Genomic DNA, 23,113 nt, shown 5'->3' on the forward strand with positions numbered 1-23,113 from the left:
TCGCCCTGCACGTCTGGGGCAGAGCCTTCACCCCAGAATCGCTTCTCCCCATCCTCCATGGGCCTCCCTGGCTGCGTCTTCCGTGCTGGGCTCCTGCGTGCTGCATCTGTGTCTTACTCCTTCTCTGTTGCCTCTTTCGTTTAGATGGAGCACACCTCTCAGCAGCTTCTTGAGAGGAGTGCTTGGTAGGTAGATCTTTTGAGAACTGGCATGTCTAGAAATGTCTTTATTCCACTTTCATACTTAATGAAGAATGTGTCTGGCACAGAATTCCAGCTGGGAAATCATTTTCCTTCAGAATTCTGAAGGCTTTGCTCCACTGTTTTCCTGCATCTAATGCCGCTTTGGAGAAGTCTAAGTCATTCTGATCCAGTTCTTTGTGACCTCTTCTGCAACCTGATCTTCCCCTCTCCTTACTCTCTGGGAGACTTTGTAGAATGTGGCTGTCTTCGTGGCCAGCCTGGGATTCAACTTTCTCAACGTACCAAGTCTGTTACCACATGCCCCTCTGTTTCCAGCCTCCCGCGGTCCCCTGTTACTGCTTCCCCTCCTGTTCTCCCTGTCCTTGTAGGCTTGTGGCTGTACATTGTTTTTATTTCTTTACTAAACTTCTTTTTTTTTTTTTTTTTTTGAGACGGAGTTTTTCTCGTTACCCAGGCTGGAGTGCAATGGCGCGATCTCAGCTCACCACAGCCTCTGCCTCCTGGGTTCAGGCAATTCTCTTGCCTCAGCCTCCTGAGTAGCTGGGATTACAGGCACGCGCCACCATGCCCAGCTAACTTTTTGTATTTTTAGTAGAGACAGGGTTTCACCACGTTGACCAGGATGGTCTCGATCTCTTGACTTCGTGATCCACCCGCCTCGGCCTCCCAAAGTGCTGGGATTACAGGCGTGAGCCACCGCGCCCGGCCCTCTTTACTAAACTTTTAATGGGGTTCTAGGAAGGAGCCAAATCAGATATCTGTGTTCAAGCAGCCATTTTTACCTGGAAGCCCCCCGTTTGTTGGATCCGTTTTTTAAGTTTTATTCAGCTCCATCGATCTGTTTCTTTCATGACACCGACACCACTACGTTTCCATTAATATTATTTTATAACACATCGCATGAATTCGAAAGACACATACCTCCTCGTTATCATTCTCTTTCATTATTTTTCTGTCTGGTGTCATGTGTATTCTTCAGGATGAATGTTGGAATCACTTTGTTGGGTTTTAACGATTCTTTGATGGAGATTATGTTAAACATCTTGATTCATTTGGAGGAGGCTCAGCTTCCAATCCAGGATTATGTCAATGTATGTTCATTTACCGAGGTCTTCTTTTGTGTTTCTGGAGATTTTAGACTGTATTATATTACTTTTCGTGTAGTCTTTGAACATTGATTAGTTTTTGTTTATTCGTAGATACTTGGGGGTTTTGTTGTTATAGTTGATAAGCTCTTTTTTCCACTCTATTTTCTAGCTGGAAAAGTATTGATCTTTGCATACTTCTTTTATGTAAGATGAGAAGTATTTATTCCTTGTGGGTTTGGTAAAACTCTTCTATGGAAGCATTTCTGTGACTGCTTTTTCCGTTTCTTCTGAGGTTTTCTGCTTGAGATGAGTGGAATGTACGTTTTCTATTTAGTCCAGGCTTATTAAGACTGTGCGTTTAATTTCAGATGTTTAGTGTTCGGGGTTTTATTGTTATCTCTGATTTTGTCACAGTAATGGTGATTGTGGGCACGATTTTTGAGTTTTGTGGCCTAACGTGTATAAAATGTTGAACTTACCCCACGTGTGCCTGACAAAGGCGTGTTTTCTGGCTGCTGTGTTTCAACGTTACGTTTTCCTATTAATTCAAAGTTTGTATCCTTACCTAATGTCGTCTCAAACTTGTCTGGAACAATGTATTACAGTGCTCATATCACTGTGGCCTCGTCTCCTCTTCCTTGCGTCAGGCTGAAGCTCTCAGGTGCATAAAGTTTCGTATCTTTCATATTTCTTTCATGAGGTGTTTGTTTTCTCAGCTTGTCTCCTTAAATGCCTTGGTTGGCAGTTACATGGCACGTGTTTCTTTGCCCCATTTGTTTTAACTCCTCCTGGTCATTTTGACTTGGTTATACCGTATGCAAGTAGTTTGTAGCTGGATTTTGTTCCATCTCGTGCTTCTCCAACTGGCACCACACTTTGGCCACTGTTCTCAGCTCCCTACCCCCAGTGTGGCCTTCCTGGCCCTGCTGCACCTTCCTCTCCTTCCAGCCCAGTTCCCAGCTCCCCAGAGGCCCCCAGCTCACTTCTGCTGGGCCCTCTGTTCCCAAAGCATCTCTCTGCCATGGCTCCAGCCCCTCACAGCCCTGCGGTTACCTGTGGGGCACTGGGCAAACTGAGGCACACCAGACCCCAGGCTTCGCTATCTGAGAGGGAAAGTCAGTTAATGCACAGGAAGATTCACAAATGAGGCAAGACCTGCCCATGGTGGAGCATCACAGGAAGGAAGAACAGGGGTGCTGTTGGCAGAAATCAGGGGAGGGGCGATTTCAGTTTAGGATAAAACAAGGAAAGCTCTCCCTGAGGAGCTGACACTTCAGCAGACGCCTGGAGGAGGAGAGCAGTGAGGGGGCAGCCATCCCATGCAGAGGGGACAGCAGTCTGCCCTGTCACTGGACAGTGTGCTTCTCAAGGTTTTAAGCATCCCCGGCCCCTGTCCCTGTAATCCCCCAGTGGCATGCAGCAGGGCTGTGAAGGAGGCAGATGGGGGTGGAACACAGTCCAGTCTTCCAGGAGCTTTGAGTCCCATGGGAGGCAGCAGGCTCCCTTCCTTCTGGGTCTTTCAGGGGGCCTAAATTTGGCCAGAACAGCGGCAGCCACAGAAAGGGCATCCCAGGTGAAGAGACCAGCTCAGAAAAGGCACGGGCCTGGGGTTTGCACAGGGGCCAGCGAACACCCAGCCGCCCTTAGCACTGCAGAGCCCAAGCCTGCCCACTGCACCCGCCCTCAGGGCCCACACCTGCCCGCTGCACCCGCCCTCAGGGCCCACACCTGCCCACTGCACCCGCCCTCAGGGCCCACCCCTGCCCACTACAGCTGCCCTCAGGGCCCACACCTGCCCACTGCAGCTGCCCTCAGGGCCCACACCTACCTGCTGCACCCATGCTCAGGGCCCACACCTGCCCGCTGCACCCGCTCTCAGGGCCCACACCTGCCCACTGCACCCATGCTCAGGGCCCACACCTGCCCGCTGCACCCGCCCTCAGGGCCCACACCTGCCTGCTGCACCCATGCTCAGGGCCCACACCTGCCCACTGCACCCGCCCTCAGGGCCCACACCTGCCTGCTGCACCCATGCTCAGGGCCCACACCTGCCCGCTGCACCCGCCCTCAGGGCCCACACCTGCCCGCTGCACCCATGCTCAGGGCCCACACCTGCCCACTGCAGCTGCCCTCAGGGCCCACACCTGCCCGCTGCACCCGCCCTCAGGGCCCACACCTGCCCGCTGCACCCATGCTCAGGGCCCACACCTGCCCACTACAGCTGCCCTCAGGGCCCACACCTGCCCACTGCAGCTGCCCTCAGGGCCCACACCTACCTGCTGCACCCATGCTCAGGGCCCACACCTGCCCGCTGCACCCATGCTCAGGGCCCACACCTGCCCACTGCACCCGCCCTCAGGGCCCACACCTGCCTGCTGCACCCATGCTCAGGGCCCACACCTGCCCACTGCACCCGCCCTCAGGGCCCACACCTGCCTGCTGCACCCATGCTCAGGGCCCACACCTGCCCGCTGCACCCGCCCTCAGGGCCCACACCTGCCCGCTGCACCCATGCTCAGGGCCCACACCTGCCCACTGCAGCTGCCCTCAGGGCCCACACCTGCCCGCTGCACCCGCCCTCAGGGCCCACACCTGCCCACTGCACCCATGCTCAGGGCCCACACCTGCCCGCTGCACCCATGCTCAGGGCCCACACCTGCCCACTGCACCCGCCCTCAGGGCCCACACCTGCCTGCTGCACCCATGCTCAGGGCCCACACCTGCCCACTGCAGCTGCCCTCAGGGCCCACACCTGCCCACTGCAGCTGCCCTCAGGGCCCACACCTGCCCACTGCACCCGCCCTCAGGGCCCACACCTGCCCGCTGCACCCATGCTCAGGGCCCACACCTGCCCACTGCACCCGCCCTCAGGGCCCACACCTGCCCACTGCAGCTGCCCTCAGGGCCCACACCTGCCCACTGCAGCTGCACTCAGAGCTCACTGCAGCTGCCCTCAGACCACACCTGCCCACTGCACCTGCCCTCAGCATTCACACTATCCCACGATGCTCTGGAGGTTACAGACTCAGTCCCAGGTTTTCTGTTCTCTAGGCTAATCATACTTGTTTCTACAGTTTTCATTCCCACAAATCACCCCTCTGTGCTGGTGGAATAGAGAAGGGCTCCGGGCATGTGGACAGGGTTGGACCCAGAGGCCCGGGCTGGTGCCTGCTCCTCCTCTCTGGTGGTGTAGCTTGTCTAAGTCACGTAACTTTTCTGCTCCTTGGTGTTCTTGATGCTAAAATGGGACAATATGCTGATGGTGATGAGCCTCTGCCTTGGCGAGGGGATCTGATGGCTGCTGGGGGACGGAGCTTTGTCACTGTGAAGGGCTGGCACACGCCCCTGCCTGGAGACTTGGGCTGGGTCAAGGCTGCTGGAAGGTGCAGCCCTCACCCACGCATCCTGTGTGCTATGGCACTGTGGATGAGCATGGCTGCTGTGACCCACCCGTTCCCCTGATGGAATTCCCTGGACAGAACTGCTGCTTCCCCTCATTCCATCCTCTCCCCGTTGGTTGATTGACTCATCGATGGAGGCTTTTTGTTCCATTCTAGAGACTGAAACAGGATGGCTCTGGACTGCTTCCTAGAGTGTCATAAAGAGATCTCCAGCTGCCATCCAGAAGGGGCCCCGAGCTCAGGGAATGCCAGGAACTCAAAAGCCCTGTGTTACCTACTTAAAAGATGGGATCCTTCCACAGACACCTCCCTTCAGGGTAGCTGCAGCCCACCTGAGCATGACTGCTGGGCCCCGGTCAATCAGCAACCCCCGGGGGCTCAGCGTCTTCTCATGGCGGAGGCTGCACACAGCAGAGGAAAGGAAGGCGGAGGGCAGCGTCATCCTCCTGCCTCCGCAGGAGACGGCAGCACTGACAACTAGTTATCCAGGCTGGGTCGGTGCCGAGGGATACAGCAGAGGCTGCATGAGCTCTCGGCCACCACAGCTCGGCAGCGCTGGGCTATAAGCATAGGGAGCTCCCAGGGAAGGAGGTGAGAGCAGCAAATGGCCTGCTCTTGCCTCGGAGGGACCAAGTGGAACAGGGGCCCTTAGGCCAGGTAGGCAACCAGTGCAGGGGGCGGGCCCAAGGCCAAGGTTGACTTCAAAGGGATCACTAGGAAGGCAGCTCAGGACCATGCCAGGCCCACCGGCCACAGCTCCCTATAGTAAGGCTCTATTTGGGGGACAGGCCTGCAAGGGCCAGCATGTGGTCAGAGTCTCTTCGCGGCTTGAGCTTCAGGATCAAGGCCATTGTGGGAAAAACTGAAGTGGCATTTGTGATTGACAAGGTGGGGCTTCAGCTTGACTGCCAGGTCTTGCTGGGACAGAGGAGGGCAGGAGGGTGTCTGGGCCAGGGCTTCTGTTGCCCCGGGTCAGAGGGCATCGCAGATCCCCCTGCCCTTAGGGTTTCTCCCATTGTCCTGTCCAGCCTGAGCATGACTGAGGCTTCTCGGGGCCAGACTCAGGGCACAGCTGTCACCTGCCAGGTGACCCAGGGCCCTATCTTCCTCTCCTCATCTGCTTTGCCTTTGGGCCTTGGGCCATCTCTCTAGGCGCTGGTCCTGGGTGGAGAGGGAGTGTTCTAGAATGTAATTTCCAAATTCCCCCCAAAATTACCGAAATTAAAATAATGATGGCAACAATAATAATTCTATTTCAGGTGAAATTGACATTTCTAAAGCATCTTTAGAAACCTTTGCTGTTTTTAGCGGGCCTACAGCATACAATTTAGTTTAAAACTCTGCCTGCTCTGCAGAAGCAGCCTCAAGATGTGCCCCAGCCCTGCCCTGGCCCAACACAGAGCCAGAGCCCTCCTGGAGGAGACGTCTGGAGGGGTTGCTGCACAGTGACTCTGGGGTTAGGGCTGAGAGGACACACTCTGATGCCAGAAAGACATTGAGGGGGACAGGCAGGTGGCCTGGTGACCCAAGCCCTGTGTGCTTTGTCTCCAGGTGTGGCCCTCAATTCACGGCCCAGGGTTACTCCTGGGGTGGCCCCATCTCCTAATTCCTCAGGAGAAGCTGGATGTTCTAGATTTTTTTTAACATGGAAATCTCAGATTTTTCAAATACCGTCAACCAAATAAGGAATATTTTAGGTACCACGTGGCCTCAACGAGTGACTCTGTGGTCTGGTTTTGCCCAGGGGACCGCCCATATGTGACCCCTAGCTTGACGAGGGCAGAGGGTAATGTCCAGCCTGTGCCCCAGGGGAAGAAGTTTTCCTATGGAAATTATCATCTTTCTGCTTCCCAAGGTGATTCTGAAGGTGAGCTGTCTCTGTTCATTGAAAATGCAAAGAAATAAATGTATAAAAATAGAGTGGCAATTCCTCAACCCCTCGTCAGGCTTAAGTCGCCGGCGCTTTCTCTGGGAATGGCATGGATGGCCCTGAATCATCTCCAGGCAGCTGAGCAGACCGCTCAGCTCCGCACGGCCCTGCCTGCAGGCCTGCCGGCCCCACCCATCCCTGGAGGGGCCCTGGGCAGTCCTTGCTGTACCTGCATGTGCGTGCATATGTGTATATATGTGCGTGTATATGTGTGTGTGCGTGTGTGTGTGTGCATCGAGGGGACACAGAACTGTAGATCTAGGGGTGGCACAAGGACCCCCGAAGGTATAGGAACCCCAGCAGCTGCTCAGCCCTGGCCCCACTCACTCCCCTTCTCTGTCCAGCCCTCCCCTTCTCTGTCCAGCCCTCCCCTTCTCTGTCCAGCCCTCCCCTTCTCTGTCCCAGCCCTCCCCTTCTCTGTCCAGCCCTCCCCTTCTCTGTCCCAGCCCTCACCTTCTCTGTCCAGCCCTCCCCTTCTCTCTCCAGCCCTCCCCTTCTCTGTCCCGGCCCTCCCTTTCTCTGTCCAGCCCTCCCCTTCTCTGTCCAGCCCTCCCCTTCTCTGTCCCAGCCCTCCCCTTCTCTGTCCCGGCCCTCCCTTTCTCTGTCCAGCCCTCCCCTTCTCTGTCCAGCCCTCCCCTTCTCTGTCCCAGCCCTCCCCTTCTCTGTCCCGGCCCTCCCTTTCTCTGTCCAGCCCTCCCCTTCTCTGTCCAGCCCTCCCCTTCTGCTTCACACTCCACTGTCTCTCTTGGTCTTGCCCACAGCCGGGTTGCAGGTTTGTGCCTGAAACCTCATGTTCAGCCTGTCTTCTCTAAGCCAGGCTGCAGGGTGCAAGGAGAAAGCTCCTGGCTGAGAGTCAGCCACACTGGGATGCCCTGGGTCTCCCCATCTGTAAAACGGAAATGGCCATGTCCACCGAGAGGCTTGCTGATAGCATGGGGTGAGGGCCGGATGCCAGCACTGTCTGAGTGGCCGTGCCCCCTGCAGAGACCTGGTTCTGCCTCTAGGGCGTGTCCTGGGCCATCCTCACAGGGAGGGAGTGCCTGTCCCTGCCTGGAAGAAGCAGCAGATGAGACATTGGGAGTGAGGAGAGTTGCTCTGGAAGACTCTGTGTAGAGAGGTGATGCTGTGGGGAAGCTGGTCTCCCACCTCAGCTGCAGGGGCCCCGGGACCTGGCCATCACCCTGTGGGTTGGTGATGTCACGATGACCTGCAGCCCTGGGTCTGTCCCAGGCCAGGAGTCTCTGGGGACCTGCCCGGGGAATGCCATGGAGAAGCAGGACCCTGGGGCTGCGACCTGGTTTAGACACAGAGACCAGTGCAAGGGAATGGGGGCTTCCAAGACTCTGGGGCTTGGGAGGCAGTGGGCAGTGTGATCTGGGGCTGCCGTCGATGCTGAAGGTCAGCCTAGTCAGCCTCGCTTGGCCTTTAGAGGCAGGTGTGTGGAGAGCTGGGAACTGGAGTCTGGTCCAGGGCGGTCTCCAGGCCTGGCAGGACCCGGAACAGAGCAGAAACCGTACTGCACAGAAGGCAGGGACGATACCCAAGGCTAACTCCCCAGCATGGCAGCCCCAAGTGGCCAGGGCCACCCCCAGGGGCAGGAGGTCAGTGCCCGCCCAGGGCCACCCCCGGGGGCAGGAGGTCAGTGCCCGCCCAGGGCCACCCCCGGGGGCAGGAGGTCAGTGCCCGCCCAGGGCCACCCCCGGGGGCAGGAGGTCAGTGCCCGCCCAGGGCCGACTGCAGCACAGCTGTCACAGAGGGGTTCTTCTTGGTCTCGGCACAAATCAATCAGACCAGAGGCGGTGCAGTTAACCTGGGGAGGGGCCCAGGACACGGCCCAGAGGTGAGGGGCCTTGCTTCCGTGGAGGACTGAGTAGAAAGTTCTGGGAGGGGCCCAAGGAGACACTGGGGGACACACACAGCTGAGGCTGGGCCTCAGTTTCCCCAGTCATAACAGCTGGCGGCGACACCTGCAACACCAGTCCTTTGGCACTTGGAAGCCTTTCGGGAGGGAGAAGAGGTGGCTCTGCCCACTCCAGCTTCAGGCAGTGCAGGCTGAGGTTCCCGGCCTCTCTGTGTCTGGGTGCCAGCCCTGGGCTCCACAAGGCAGACGGCGACACTGGGCTAGGTCTCTCACGGCCTGATCCATCGTGTGGAGGCCACTATGGCCCCTGCTGTGGCTGGGGTTGTCACCAGGGGCTGGGGAAAGAGCAGTTCTCAAAGTCACAGAGGTACCTGTCTGAGCCCTGCTGCATCTGAGACAGCTTGGCAAGTCTCTGTCGCCTTCTTCCGGACCTCGCTTTCCTCTGTAAAATGGAATGATACCCTCGGTTCGGGGTGCTATGGGTTTTAAATGAGAGTGGTGAGCTGGCGCCTGGTGGGTGTCGTGTCCTGGTGGGTTTGCCCTGCTGCTGAAGACGGTGCACTCTCCTTGCAGGGCCCTCCCTGGGCAGCCTCAGCCGTGCCCTGGGTGTCCTGGAGGAGCGCGTCAACAGCTCGAGACGGAGGGCACGCAGGCATGCCGCGGATGACGACTACAACATCGAGGTCCTGCTGGGCGTGGACGACTCTGTGGTCCAGTTCCACGGGAAGGAGCACGTGCAGAAGTACCTGCTCACGCTCATGAACATTGTGAGTGGGGTGCCTGGGGGGGGAGTAGGGCGGGGCGGGGAGGGTCAACCAGGGGCTGGGCAGGCCAGCGAGGGCCTGCTGGGCCAGGCGCCCTGAGGCTGTGCTGATCTCCTCGTTAGCCGGAGGTGAGTGGCCCTGTCTCAGGGAAGCTCTCTGGGTCCATGGGTGAGACAAGCTGACCATCCCTGACCTCAGTTTTCTCATCTGCAAATTGCGGGATAATTCTACCTTGGTGAGGCTCTTTATATGCTAAGGCAGTTTCATGCAAACTCCAGTCATTTGAGTGACAAATGTCATTCAATGTCCAGTCATTTGAAAAATATGTTTTCTTGATGTTTGCCACTTTTTAAAACTAAAATTATTTAAAAAGGAAACCTCATTTTACCTAAAAGCTGACTTTATAGTAAGACACAAAGCAACGTTATTCAGCCCCGGCTAGAGAGTCCCGCCTTCCGCTGGCTCCCAACAGAAGCCCCCTTTCTGTTTAAAGTGGAGATTAGTGTGCTTTAGAGTGAGGGCCAGACACCAACCCGGAGTCCCTCCTTGAAGCTGGCAGTGGGAGGAGTTGAAGATGGAGGAGGGAATCCTCTCTCCCTGTGAGTCTGGGCTATTGAATGGTGTGTCTCTGTGTCACCCCCGTCTTCTGGGCCCCTGCTTCTTGTCTGCCTAATGCTAAGAGATTAAAGAACCACCTCCACCTCATTCCACACCCCACACAGCCTGAGCAGGGGGCGTGAGGATGCTGAACCACGTGTGCGTGGAGGGTGTGCAGGCCTTCTCCTCTCCCCGCCTCACGTGGTCAGAGCCACTGTGGGGATGAGGGGCGTCCAGTCTTTAAAACGCAGGTTCCCAAGGGGGCAGACTGGTTCAGCTGAGCCCTGCAGGGAAAAGAAGAGGTGAGGGGGAGGACCAGGGCACAGCCTGGAATGTGAGATGCTGCCAGTGGGGCGTTAGGGGACAGGGGGCATTTGTGGGAGGAAGCCGGGGCTTAGGGAGGGCTGGAGGTGGTATGGAGGCTGGGCAGGTGGGAGGTTCTAGAGCCCCGTGCTGTGTGTCCAAACCTGTGCATGAATGAGGTCCTCTGGGGTCGGGCTGGAGGCAGGCAGCAGGGGCGTGGAGGTCTGCTGCCCAGCTCTGCTTTTTGGGCCAGGAGTGAGCCCCCAGGAACCAAGTTGACACATGGGTCAGAGTCCCCAGGGATCTGCTGAAAAGATACCTCAGGGGCAAGGCGGGGATGGGAGTGAGCTGAACACTGGACAGAGACCCCACCGTCATGCTCACCTTCCTCCTGACCGGCATTGGATGAGTCAACGAACCCTCTGGAGCCCAGCCTTCTCATCTGCACAGGGGGCTGAAGTCCGCCGCATTTGCAGAATTCATTTTATTTAGTAGAGTGTTGTCATAATAGTAACAATAAAACCTTAATGGCTACAATATCGAGCTGCTATTATGTGACTGTGTGCCCGGCCGACCTGGGCGCTTGCCATGCTGAATTATCGTAGGAAGTCCTCACGCTAGGTCTGTGAGACTGTGGGTGTAAGATCTTGTCTGCCTTCACAATATGAGTGCTTACCTAGCGTTATATTACCGTCCACCCGGCAGGGAAAGGACCGGGCGTGGAGTTACCGTCCAATGGCGACCCCTGGCCTCGCCCTTTCCAGGCACGTCACCGGGAAAGCTGCTCCATCCTCTGAGCCTTGGTTTTCTCCTCTGCGGTGTTTTCACTGTGGGTGTTGTTGTGAGGATTCAATGAGATAATGTCAGTGAATGTGCTTTTCAGTCTCTCAATGGGGTGAACATGTTTTTAGTTTCCACATAAAATGTGATTTTGTTATCATGACAGTCGTGCCATTTAATTTAGTGACAGCCCAGGAGGGGTCGCTTCTGAGAGTCCACCAAGGCTGCCGGCTGGAGGTGGGGCCCGCGGTGAGTCCTTCATGAGGCCGGCGGAGGCAGAGCGGCCTTTCTCCTGGTGCCGAGGTCTCTCTGTCACTACAGCTGGTTGGAGGATGTCTAGAACGTTCTCTCAGTTTTCCCATCCAACTTTATTCAAACCCTAGTGATCCAACCATACTCCCATTTTGGATAATGGGAAGGTCTGTTTCTAGGAAAGTATGAGAAATACAAAAACTTTTAAGTTGAGATGAGTTTTATCACAACAAAGAGAGCGTTTCGGAAGACAAGTCTCAGACACGGAGAAAGCATTTGGGCCGCACGCGTCCCTGTTGCACAGAAGTGAGCACTGATTCATTCAGCAAACGTGTGTTGACAGCGTGCTTGTCCCGGGCACAGCGGCGGTGTCCTGCAGAGGCAGCGGGCATGGCAGAGAGTCTGGGGCTTGGGAGACCCGCGGAGGGTCAGGGAGAGTCTCTGCCTCTGATCTGAGCCCCAGCTCCCACTGCAAGAGCGCAGCGTGGGTGTGGGAGATAAGGTGCGGCCGTGCTTGGAACATGGTGTTGCCCTGACAATTAATAAATGCCCCGTGTCCTCACTGATAGCCTGCGCACACCCGGAGAGTCCTGGGAATGGATCTAAGGCATGCCAGACGCTTTTGTGGTCTTGGGGAGGAGGGATATTGAGCAAGTGGGAGCATCTGAGAAAGGATGCCTTCCAGAGCTCCCTGCAGGGCTGGAGAGGAGAGGGGCTTATTTCGTCCCGTCTGGCGCAAGAGCCGCTGGGGCTCTTGAGCACTTGAAGTGTGGCTGGTGTCCCTGAGGAAATGAATTTTTAATTTAACTTCTTATTTGTTCCAATAAAATTTTTATTTTAATTTTAAAAATATACAGAAACATAAGTCGCCGTCTTCACCATTTTTAAGTGCGCGATTCAGTGGCACAAGCGCATTCACGTGGCTGGGCCACCGTCGCCACCACCATCCGCAGAACTCTTCATCTCCTAAAGTTGAAACTGTGCCCATTAAATTTCAGCCCCCTGTTCCTCCCCTCCCCGCAACCCCAGGCACCCAGCACTTCACTTTCTGTCGCTAAGAATTTGACGACTCTGGGTACCTCGTGTAAGTGGATCATGCAGCGACTGTCCTTTTGTGTCTGGTGTATTTCACCTAGCATGATGTCCCCAGGGTCCGTCCGTGTCGTGGCATGTGTAAGAACGTCCTTCCTTTCCAGGGAGGAGCAGTAGCCCATGTGTGGGTGGATAGGCCACATGTTGTTTATGCAGCCATCCGTGGGCACTTGGGTTGCCCCTTATGGGCTACTGTGAGTAACGCTGCCGTGAACGTGGCTGTTCCAGATCCTGCTTTCTGTTCTCTTGAGTATATGCCCTCAAGTGGAATTTCGGGACCACAGGGCAATTCTTTCTTTAATTTTTTTGAGGAGCTTCCACGCTGTTTCCCACACTGACTTCACCATTTTGCGCCCCCCCACCACCACCCCAACCAACAGTGTACAGGGATTCTAGTCTCTCCACATCCTCACCAACACTTGTCTCTTTTTTATGGTAGCCAGCCTAAAGCCTACTTTATTTGAATTAACTTGCACCTAGATGTAAGCCGCAGTGTGGCTGGCAGCGGCTGCACTGGGCAGGGCAGGGCTGGGTGTGTGCACAGGGGGATTGCCTACCGTGCTCTGTCTCTGAATTTGGCTGCTATTGGGGGGGGGTCCTCAAACCACAGCCCCAAATGGAGCTCCAAGGTCTGGCCAGTGGCTTGTCACTCCTCTTGTAAGTCCCGGCTGGTCACGGGGCTCCCCATGGCTGGAGCTAAAGCAGAAGTGTGGAAGGACAGAGGTGGCAGCAGCCGGCTGGGACTGGACTCCCAGTGAGGCATTTGGCTGGCTGTAAAGCAGGTGGGGCGGGGCAATGGCACACCCAGAGCCCGGGGTCTGGGGGCCAGCCCTGGGCAGTGAGCTGCCCACTGAGCTGGATGCTGAGTGGTGGCATAGCCTGTCTCCTGGGGAAGACCATCAAGCCCTGGGAGGATGAGCTGGTGGGCGCCTGGATAGTGGCGACCCAGGGAATGCAGGCTCTGAAGAGGAGGTGAGGTGGAGATGGGCTGAGTGCAGGCACAGCTCCACCCTGGCAGCCCTGCACTGCCTGGGTTTCCCTATCATTTGGGGTGACTCTCTTTGGGATCTCTTTGTGGCAGAGCCTGGGCTGGGATATGGGGTCCAGGGGTGTCGCAGGCAGTCCAGCCTCATAGAACACCCCTATGCTCCCCTCCGCCACCCAGCCTCCCTGGCAGATGAGGTGGGGCTGCATGGCTAGTTTTGCCTAGTGGCCTGTGTGAAAGGAAGTGACCTGAGTCACTTGTGTCCAAGGCTGATAAGAGCTTGGAGTCCCCTCCATCTCTGTCTCCCCTGCCATGGAAACCTTGGAAGCCACATGTCCCAGTAGGTGCAGCTACGACATAGGCTCAGGCTCCCCGCCCCACACCGCAGCATGATTCGAGGCAGGATGCTCTGTACTGTGTTCAGCTGCAGAGATGGGGTGGATCCCGGCACAGCCATCCCCTTCTGTCTGGTGCCCCTGGTTACCATCCCTGTGGGGGACCAGTGTTTATGGGGTCTCTAGTACATGTCAGGCGAGGGGTGCTGCCGTGGCCATGACAGGACACAGCCCTGCTACCCTGCATTCTGGGGAGGGGGACACAGACGATATTCAAGTGAAAAACAGATAATTTCAAATAATGACAAATGCAATGAAAGAAATAAAATAGTTATGAGATGGGGAAGGAAAAGGGTAGGGGAAGGAAGGCCACTGTATACAGGAGGTCGGGGGCTGGTGCCCGGGAGACCCATGGGAGCTGAGACTCAAATGACAGTGGGAGGATGTGGGAAGAGGCAGGATGGGGCTAGCATGTTCCAGGTTGCGGGGAGGGGGCAGGTGGCACCAAGGCCCTGAGGCAGGAATGGGGCCAACTGGAAGAACGGAGGCACAGGTGGGGGAAGTCGGGGCGGGCAAGGCTGGCCGCCGCAGTCTTCCAGAGGTGGAGGGGAGCTGCCTCTAGCTCCAGACGCAGTGGACCTCACTGGAGGGCCTGCTTCCTTTCTGTGTTAATGGTAAGACATGATATTCCTTTACCCATGGGAAAAATGTAGCTGCCCTTCTGTCTCAGACTTGCTGGAAGGAGAGAGCTTTAGAAATGGAGCATTTCACGAGGGCCACCTGGGCACAGAAAGGCGCTCTTGGGTTTAGGCAACCACCCACCCGCCCATTCTGGCAGCCCCTGCTGGGTCCAGTTTTCTTACCTTCCTCGTTACATCTAAAAAAGTACGTATCAAAATATTCTATATTTAACAAAGATTATTTATTTATTTATTTACTTATTTATTTAGAGACAGAGTCTCTTTTGCCCAGGCTGGAGTGCAATGGTACAATCTCGGCTTATTGCAACCTCCTTCTCCCGGGTTCAAGGGATTCTTCTGCCTCAGCCTCTCGGGAGTAGCTGGGATTACAGGCATGCACCACCACGCCCAGCTAATTTTTTTTTTTTTTTTGTATTCGTAGTAGAGACGGGGTTTTGCCGTGTTGGCCAGGCTGGTCTCGAACTCCTGACCTCAGGTGATCTGCCTGCCTTGGCCTCCCAAAGTGCTGGGATTACAAGCATGAGTCACCGCAGCTAGCCGTTTTTTTTAAAAGCATAAACTCGTGTAGATACGTGAGTGTCTTCTCCCAGCGACTACCGTCTAACTACCTTGTTTTAATGGCTGCGTAGCATTGCCCCACGTGACCACAGCACACATTATACCTAACTTGTTACTGACAGGACGTAGTCACATAACAAAGCTGACTTCTCTGTTAGAGTTCAGATATGCCACTAACTGTATCATGTTCTTAGAGCTGAATCTGTCGCTCATGCTTCCTTACTTCGTTAAGCTGAGTTGCTGAAAGCGGAGTCCCCGGTCAACGGATGTGCACATTTGTAAAGCTTTCTTTGCTGGAATGTTCTCCGTCATGGTTTCATCTATTCGTGCTTCATTGAGCAAATGCCTGTGTCCCCACCTCCTCACACCACTGAGTCCTTCTGAGCCACGGTAATTTAATTGCGACTGAGATACGCTTTTGTCGTAAGTTGTATTTACTTGATGTTAATGAGCCTGCGTTTAAAAATATACACGTATTTGTAAACAGAGACTATTTTATTTTTTGGGCTTGGCCTGTTCATGCCCTTGATTCTGTTGGGGTTTTGGGGTGTTTCATTCATCTGAAGAGTCTGTGTGTTTAAGTAGATTAACGTTCCGTCTGTCGCATGTGTGGGAAATATTCCCCAGCCTTGTTGTTCACCTTCGGTTTTGTTCTGCCTGGGATAGTGTTTTGATGGCCTGCACTTTTGCGCGTGGTCAGATCCTGCAGTCTTTCCCTTCCCATGGGAAAAGCTTCTCCCTTGGGTGATGCGTTTGATGCCTCCTGCCCTTCCCAGAATTAATCTTCTGAGGTTCTCCTCTGTCTGGCGGCAGCAGCACTTCCCAAGCTCCAGCTCCTCACCAACCACTGATTGTTCTCGTCACACCTGGGTTCAGGCATAGAGCCCTCCACCTGAATTTCTCCCAAAGGAAGAAGAAGATAGGCTGGGTGCGGCGGCTCACGCCTGTAATCCCAGGACTTTGGGAGGCCGAGGCGGGAAGATCACTTGAGGTCAGGAGTTCAAGACCGCCTGGCCAACATGGTGAAACCCCATCTCTACTAAAAATACAAAAATAAGCCGTGTGTGGTGGCGCAAACCTGTAATCCCAGCTACTCAGGAGGCTGAAGCAGGAGAATGACTTGAACCCGGGAGGTGGAAATGGCAGTAAGCCAAGATCCCGCCATTGCACAACAGCCTGGGTGACGAAAGTGAGACTCTGTCTCAAAAAAAAACTGGGCTCAAGTGATCCTGCCATCTCGGCTTCCCAAGTAGCTGGAAGCACAGGCAGGAGCCACACGCCTGGCTACAGATACATTTTTAAAAGTGAAATCTATCTGTGCCAAGACTTCAAGAAATACAAAGCTTGGGCCCAAGGCTGAAACTTCCTTTGTGGCTTCAAGCATTTAACTAAAGCACTTATTTCAATCCTACCCTTTCCTGAGAAGCCCAAGGCCTCAGTGTCTTGCTTAAATACCAGGATCTACAAAACCCTTGAACTGTCTGTGGGAGCCCTGGTCCCACTGCACTCCTTGTAGACAGGAGGCAGGCCATTGCGGTGGGTGAGATCCAGCCCGCGGCAAGTCCAGTGCTCAGCCTACCGCTACTGGGAACGCGTCCTCCCAGGCCTGCCAGAGCCACCAGGCAGGTGTAAGGCGTCTCCCGCTGCAGTGGCCGCTCTTTTGGATGGAAAGCGTTTTAAAACATCAATTTCACGTTAAAGTAAATTTGGACATATTACTTGCATGAAAGCAAAATTGACATGAATTTTTCAAAGTGAACTGGAGATTCTAAAGCTGTGTTGGCAAACTCTGGCCCCAGGGCCACCGGCGCCTCACCTGCTTTTATAAATAAAGTTTTACTGGAACACAGCCACGCCTATTCATTTATGAGCTGGGCCATTTTTGTGCTGCGACAGCAGGTTGAATAGTTGCAGCAGAGACCATGCGGCCCACAAAGCTGAAACATTAACTATGGGTGCTGAGGGGCATTTGCTACCAGGCTCTGCAGAAATCTACTTGCTCAGTGCCTGCCTCGAGTTACGGTGGCCCCAGGCCTCCAAAGTTAGCATGTACCTTTCACTGCATCGGTGAATGGGGTGTACATTAGGGAAATACTGAGCATACGGCACTGCTCAGACCGCAGCCCACCCCCATGCTAGCCTTGTCAGCTCAAAGGACCAGTGAGGTTACTTTAGGGATTCTTTCTAGAGGATAGAATGAGCTGCTCTTAACCTCTGCAGAACAGCAGAGCAGGAGGAGCAGGTTTCTGGGCATGCAGAATGGTCTCTCCCGGCTGTCTAACTGCTTATGTTCTGGGAGAATGCCTGAGCCCCAAAGCATCTCTTCTGCTGAGGGCAGATGGGCTCCTAGCCCAATGGAGAACATGGAACCCAAGGGTCTTCTGTGCCTCAGTCAAGGCTATAACCTTTGACCCCTCCCAGCACTAGAACATTCTCTGTACAGTATGTTCTTCAGCAGTTTTTTTTTTTGAATGATTTCTGTCTGTGCCAGGATTCAGATATTTTTCCTCTTTTCTTTTCTAATTTAATCCAGAAATTGGCCTGGACTTGCCAAAGCCTTGCCAGGGTTTGCAAACAATCAGAAGACATATGGGCTCAATTTCTCACCAACTTTGAAGAGTGTTGAGCCCGCATGGTGGCGATGGGGAAGGCAGTGGCCGGACAGGAATGTTTTCGGCCAGTTGTGGCGGAAATGTCGTAAACTGCAAACCAGCCAGGCGGAAGGCGTCGCCCAAGTCATACTTCACGTGTCTCTGACTGGTTCTGGGAAAGGGAAAAATATCTCTGAAACTGGACATGAAGACATGATTCCCTTAAGCGGGGGTAGGCAAGCAGCGTTCACGGGCCGCTGGTGGTGCCAGGGCCCCTGGGGTGTTGCTGGTACTGTTTCTGTTCCTCATGCTTGTCCCGCTGGCCTTAGAGCCTGGCCCTGTGCGCCACCAGGAGATACAGCCATGAGGGCCAGTGGTGTGTGTGAGACTGCATGCAAGGCTTAGAAGAGGGCACTGCCCTCACGTGCTCACAGGAGCCAGGCAGGAGGGGCCAAGGTGGCTGAAGGCTGTGGGGAGTAGTGGGGACGGGCGACAGAAGAGGCCATGCTCCCCTGCAGAGCTCCTCCTGGGTCCACTCACTTGTGTTTCTGTAGGAATAAGCAGACCACTGGTGCCAGCTTTTTCTTCCTCGAGAAGCTGGAAATCTAATTTTTATGGGAAATCTAATTATTTTTCAATGTGGGCCACAAATTGAAATTAAGAGCCCACACTGCACAGGTGAAGCAGAACACGGCCGCAGGACAAGTCTGGCATGTGGGTGACCCGAGTATTCTTTCCAGCCTAGAAGGAAGGAGGCGACTGCCTGCCTGCTGTGCCCTGTGCTGGCCAGTGCCGACTCCCAGGGCTGTCGGGAGCACCACTCGAGCTGAACACCAGGAAAGTGCTCAGCAGAGCACGGGCGTGGAGGAGCAAGCCGAGATTGAGAGCTGTCCTCGGTCACGCTCCTGTTCAACACTCCCTGAACCCCTGGCTTCTGCCTCCCTGCACTGGGGAAGCTCAGAGCACAGGAGGATGGGGAGCAGGATCAGGGCAAGTGGTTACACCTCAGTTCACACTTGTCCGATCTCACCAGGGAAGGCTCCTCAGACAAGAGCCACTGAGGGTTCTGGGTGGCAGCACAGCACGTGCAAAGGCCTGTCCCCATTGTGGATCACAGTGTGCAGATTGGGCCCTGCTGGAGCATAGAGGGCTTGGAGGGCAGCTGCGAGGTTGCTTTGCGGTCTACAAAGGTCGACTCATCTCTCTTAGGAGGTTCGAGGCTTATGCTTTCTATCCTTGGAAGCACCTCTCCCCACCTGAGGAGGAGGAGACTCACATTTACTGTTTTTGCACGTGCTGGCCCCGTGCAAGGAGGCATGTCTGTGCCCTTGCTACCTTGTCCCAGCGGCTGTGTGAGGTTCCCTTGCCTGCATCAGGTCACTGAGATGCAGAGAGATGTGGCCTGACACGGTGTCACATACCTGTGGGAAGGTACCCCTGTGTGGTCCTCCCACACTGTTCTGGCCTGAAGATGGAGAGCTCCAAACCCCCTAGGACGCTCCACGGGTTCTCACCCCAGGCCCCGCTGACCTCCCCATGGCATTTGGAGTCCCTGGCCACGTCTGCCCCTCCCCGTAGACCCTCCGCTCTGCCTCTCACTTTGCCTTGGCTTCTGCGTCTACAGTGTCCTCCCGTTCTGAGGCTCACCCGCCCGCCCGCCCACTCACTCCTTTAGCGCACACAGATAGAGCAGCCCTAGGCACTGCAAATACCGTGGTGAGCACGGGGTCCGGCCCGCAGGGAGCGCATGTTCCAGCAGGGCTGGGGAGGCCGACAGACCAGTGACCGTGAGCAGGTGAGCAACATGGATGGGGGTCCTGCGAGTGGGTCTCTCCTCTGCTTCCTCCTGAAATGCGTGGCACGCTCCCCCAAAGTGGGCCCCTCCCCACCTTCTCCCTCCTCTGCAGGCCTCCTGACAGCGGATGCAGAAGCCTCCCAGCGTCCTTCGCCTCCCTGGGGGAGCTGATGGTTGTCAAAGTGGGAGTTAGAGTCCCTGTGGACAAGGAGGGCCAGCCATCCACAGTCCCGCTGACAGCTTGAGGCAGCCTCGGAGCTTGTCTTGTCCAGGCTCCAGCAAGGAAGTGACAGCTGAGCCACAAGAAGAGGCAGTGTGCCGCGCCAGGCTCCCGGGCTGGCCTGGCATGGGCTACCACTCCCCAAGGCCCCTCCCAGGCGCCTCCTGAGCTGAGTTGGAGTCAGGCAGTCCTGGGTCTCGCTCCCCAGCCCAGGGGTCTCCCTGGGGGTGTGTCTCAGGAGGGTTAGGGGCTCCCGCAAAGGTGACTTTGTATCAAGCCCAGAGAGGGTCTGGCCACCTGATTTCTCACTGAGTACCTAGAAAAGGTCTGGCACATAGTAGGTGCTCCATAAATCCATTTCGAATGAGTGAGTAAATGAACTCCCATAAAGCAACTGTGATCTCAGAGACTCCCATAAAAAATGAACTCCATCTGCGGGTGTAGAAGTGCTGGTGGCTGGTGCCCTCGTGCCTTCTCTTCTATGCCAGAGGCTGTGCTGTGTTTCCCTCGTCGATGCTGACGTCTGAGTGGCCAGGTCCCGGGATACGGTTTCTAGCTGCAGCAGATTTGCCAAATTGCTCTCGAGAGCCTCTGTGCTGCCTCCCACGCCCACTCATGTGAGCCTCTCCATCTCTCTGTGCCTCGGCTTCCTCACTGGCACAGTGGGGATAATAACACTCACTTGCAGGGTGTGGGAGGGAAAGGTATTGCGCGTGGGGAAGTCCTCGGCACAGGCAGAGAAGATCAGAGCTGACCAGCCAGGCGAGCAGTTGTTCACTCACCCATGACGTCTGGGAACAGCCCCAGCCAGCTCCTGTCCTGGACAAGCTTTTTTCTCATGGGGGCCACCTGCTTGCCTTGGCACAGCAAGGACAGGGCCTTGGCAGCCAAAGGAGAAGGTCAGCTGTCTTCACCTGGTTAGGGAGATAGTCACAGTGGTGTGATCCTTGAGCTGGTTTTGGTCACAGAGTTGGTGTTTCCCAAGTGGAAAGTGGGGATGGCATCATTGCACACAGAGAGGGCCACTTGTGCAAAAGAGGTGCCAGCCCTTGGCCACCCTGGGGAGCCTACTGGGGCAGGAAGGAGAAGGTGCATGCAGCTGAACTTGGCTTTGGTTCTGAAGCCTGGGGAGCCACGAGAGCACTGGGCACTCAGGATGCATCGGCAAGGATATAGAAGAGCTCCCTGTCTAGTGGAGACGGACACGCAGCTAACAAAGGTGATTTGAGACCACAGTGGTGCCAGGAAGTGACCGGGATGGGACAGCATCCGAGGCAGCACACGTGCCTGTGGGAATGTTCACAGGGTGGGGAAGTGCACGCACGGGAAACTTCACAGCAGCCAGACAGGAGGAAGGAAGTCTGCGTGCAGCCCGCACGACCTCCTGCCCGCGCCTGGCAGTGAGCCTGGCCTGTGGGCTGCCCATGCTGGCCCTTCCGAGCCTGAGCAGAAATGATCGGGGACACTTGTGCATAATTCAGCCCCTCTTCCTTTGCTTCTGGGTTTCCCGGGTAGCCAGGGGCAGGATTTCATCCGTCTTCCCATCTGCCAGGGTCTGGCAAGGGAACTAAGCCACCTAAACAGACCCTGGTGGTGCAGGGGGATGCGGAATCTGCCGCACAGACGGGCAAAGCCGTTTCCCACCAAGCCCGAGAGGCGCCATAACATCTACGCTCTGGGTGTTGGAAGCCCTGCATGATTGCGCTTTCGGGGGATAAGCTTGCAGCAGACAACCCTTGCCGTGAGTCTGTAATGCTGCGAGCAGGGTCCTGCCAAAGCTTCTTGATCTTGCCCTGTCCTCTGAGTGCCTCGGGAGCCCCTGCCCGGGTCGAGGGGCACAGTGCAAGGTGATGGCCTGTAGGCCCCTGTCGTGGCTTCTCAGTCTCGGAGGGGTTCATACCTGCTCTGCCAGGGCCTCTCCCTTCTCCCCCATCAGCGTGGATGCCTGGGGAGGAGGGAGGCTGGCCTGAGTCTTCCTCAGTTTTGCTCTGAGGTGGTCAGGTCTGGCACCTGGGCCACTTAGGCGTCCTGGATCCCCGCCCAGTCCAAGCCCTATGCCTCGATGGGTGTCCACTCCGCAGCCTCTGCCAGCCACTGCAGCCACCCATTCCCCAGTCCTCATCAGCAAGAGCTGTTGCAACCCATACACACCCCTCCAGAGTCGGGGACATTCACGTGCTGCCTGAAGCCCATTCACTAACATGAGATTCCTCCCAATCCTAACCACCTGCGCAGCCACCAAGTGGACTGGCCTCCACCCTTAGGAGAGGGTCTCATCTCAGTGGGAAGTGGAGCCCAGAGCCCCAGGGACTATCTGCATCTCACCCTAAGGCAGGGACAGTGGTAGGGATAGGGCTCCAAGCCTAGTCCGACCTCAGCACTCCGCCCCTGCCCTGGCAGCATGCTTTCTGCCCACCTCCCCTGCACTGTTCCTGTCCTCTGGTGCCATGGCCCTCTCCTCCCCAAATGGCATTTTTCTTCCCTCTTTCCTTGGGCCAGACAAGTGACAGAGCAGCAGCAGAATATGATGTGCAGGGGAATAAAACTGCACTATTCTCAAATTACATGGTGGCGCCCAAACCGACCCAAATGACCGAGCTCAGTCACAGGGGATGGACTGTGCCACACAGGCTCTGAGATGGGCGTGGGGGGATGCCAGGGCAGCGGTAGCACGAGGCCTGGCCACTTGGGGCCCCTCTTTGAAAGGAAACTCCACGCTGAGCCCCCCAGAGCTCTGTTCAGAGAGAGACGACTAGCTCAGCAGAGTTCCAGGGAGGCAGGGAGGTCCCGCAGCCACTGCCAGCAAGAATCAGAATCCCTGACTTTTCTCGGCCTTTCCCTGTCCGTGGCTCGCAGCGGCCGAGAGGCCCCTGGGGGACACTGGGCTCTGGCCTGCAGGCTCGGCCGTGTCCTTCTGTGTCCTGTGGCCTCAGCAGCACTGATCCTTCCCTATTCTGCAGCATTTCTTTTTCTGATGAGGCATCCAGTCAGCAAGTGGCAAGGTCAGGCCCTAAGTGGTGGCATGGCTGTCATTTCCCCAAGGGGACTCAGCCAGCAGGGAGAGCTCCAGAGCTGGGTCACCCTCTCAGACGTGCCTGGGCACAGCAGCCCCTCCAGCCCTGGAAAACACAGGGGCACGTGCAAGCTGTTCACTCAGACCCCTCCCAATGGTGATGGCCAGGAGGAGAGCCAGGGTGAATGTAAGAACGAACTTCGGATGGACCACTTTGCGCATGGGGGAAGCAGCTCAGGCTGTTGGACCCTCTTGTAATTTGATGACAGTTTCATTGAGCCTGTACTAGGTGCTGGGATTTCCCTTTCATTGTTGCTTCAACCTGAAACAACCCTGAGACACGGGGACAATTATTATCTCCATTTTACAGATAAGGAAACCGAGGCCCAGACAGGTTAAGTCACTGGGCCCAAGTCTCATGGCAGAATTGTGGCAGCCCATGCTGGCACCCCTGCAATCTGACCTCAGAGTGGGAATATCCCCCAAATTCAGGAGAGGGGGAGGGGCAGCCTCTTGCAGTTGTTAGTACAAACCCAAGAAGGTTTGTAATGCAACCTGTCTTCTCAACGTGCCTGCCGGAGTGCCGACTGAGGGGCACAGCGTATATCTGTTGAGCCTCTGCTGGGCTCTGTGCATTGATCAGC

At 55.8% G+C, this 23,113-nt stretch overlaps 1 protein-coding gene across 1 annotated transcript in view; it reads left to right on the top strand.

Annotated features, from left to right (window-relative positions):
• LOC105716766 (A disintegrin and metalloproteinase with thrombospondin motifs 2) overlaps positions 1-23,113 on the top strand; it is a 184,108-nt gene that overhangs the window by 126,094 nt on the left and 34,901 nt on the right. The window contains exon 4 of the mRNA XM_064376636.1: positions 9,057-9,250. Within this exon, the coding sequence (XP_064232706.1) occupies positions 9,057-9,250 (194 nt within the window). The remainder of the gene's footprint in view (positions 1-9,056; positions 9,251-23,113) is intronic.

This window comes from Aotus nancymaae, unplaced genomic scaffold, assembly GCF_030222135.1.
Source record: "Aotus nancymaae isolate 86718 unplaced genomic scaffold, 86718_ANA_hifiasm-v0.15.2.pri h1tg000015l_1, whole genome shotgun sequence".
NCBI classification, from domain to species: domain Eukaryota; kingdom Metazoa; phylum Chordata; class Mammalia; order Primates; family Aotidae; genus Aotus; species Aotus nancymaae.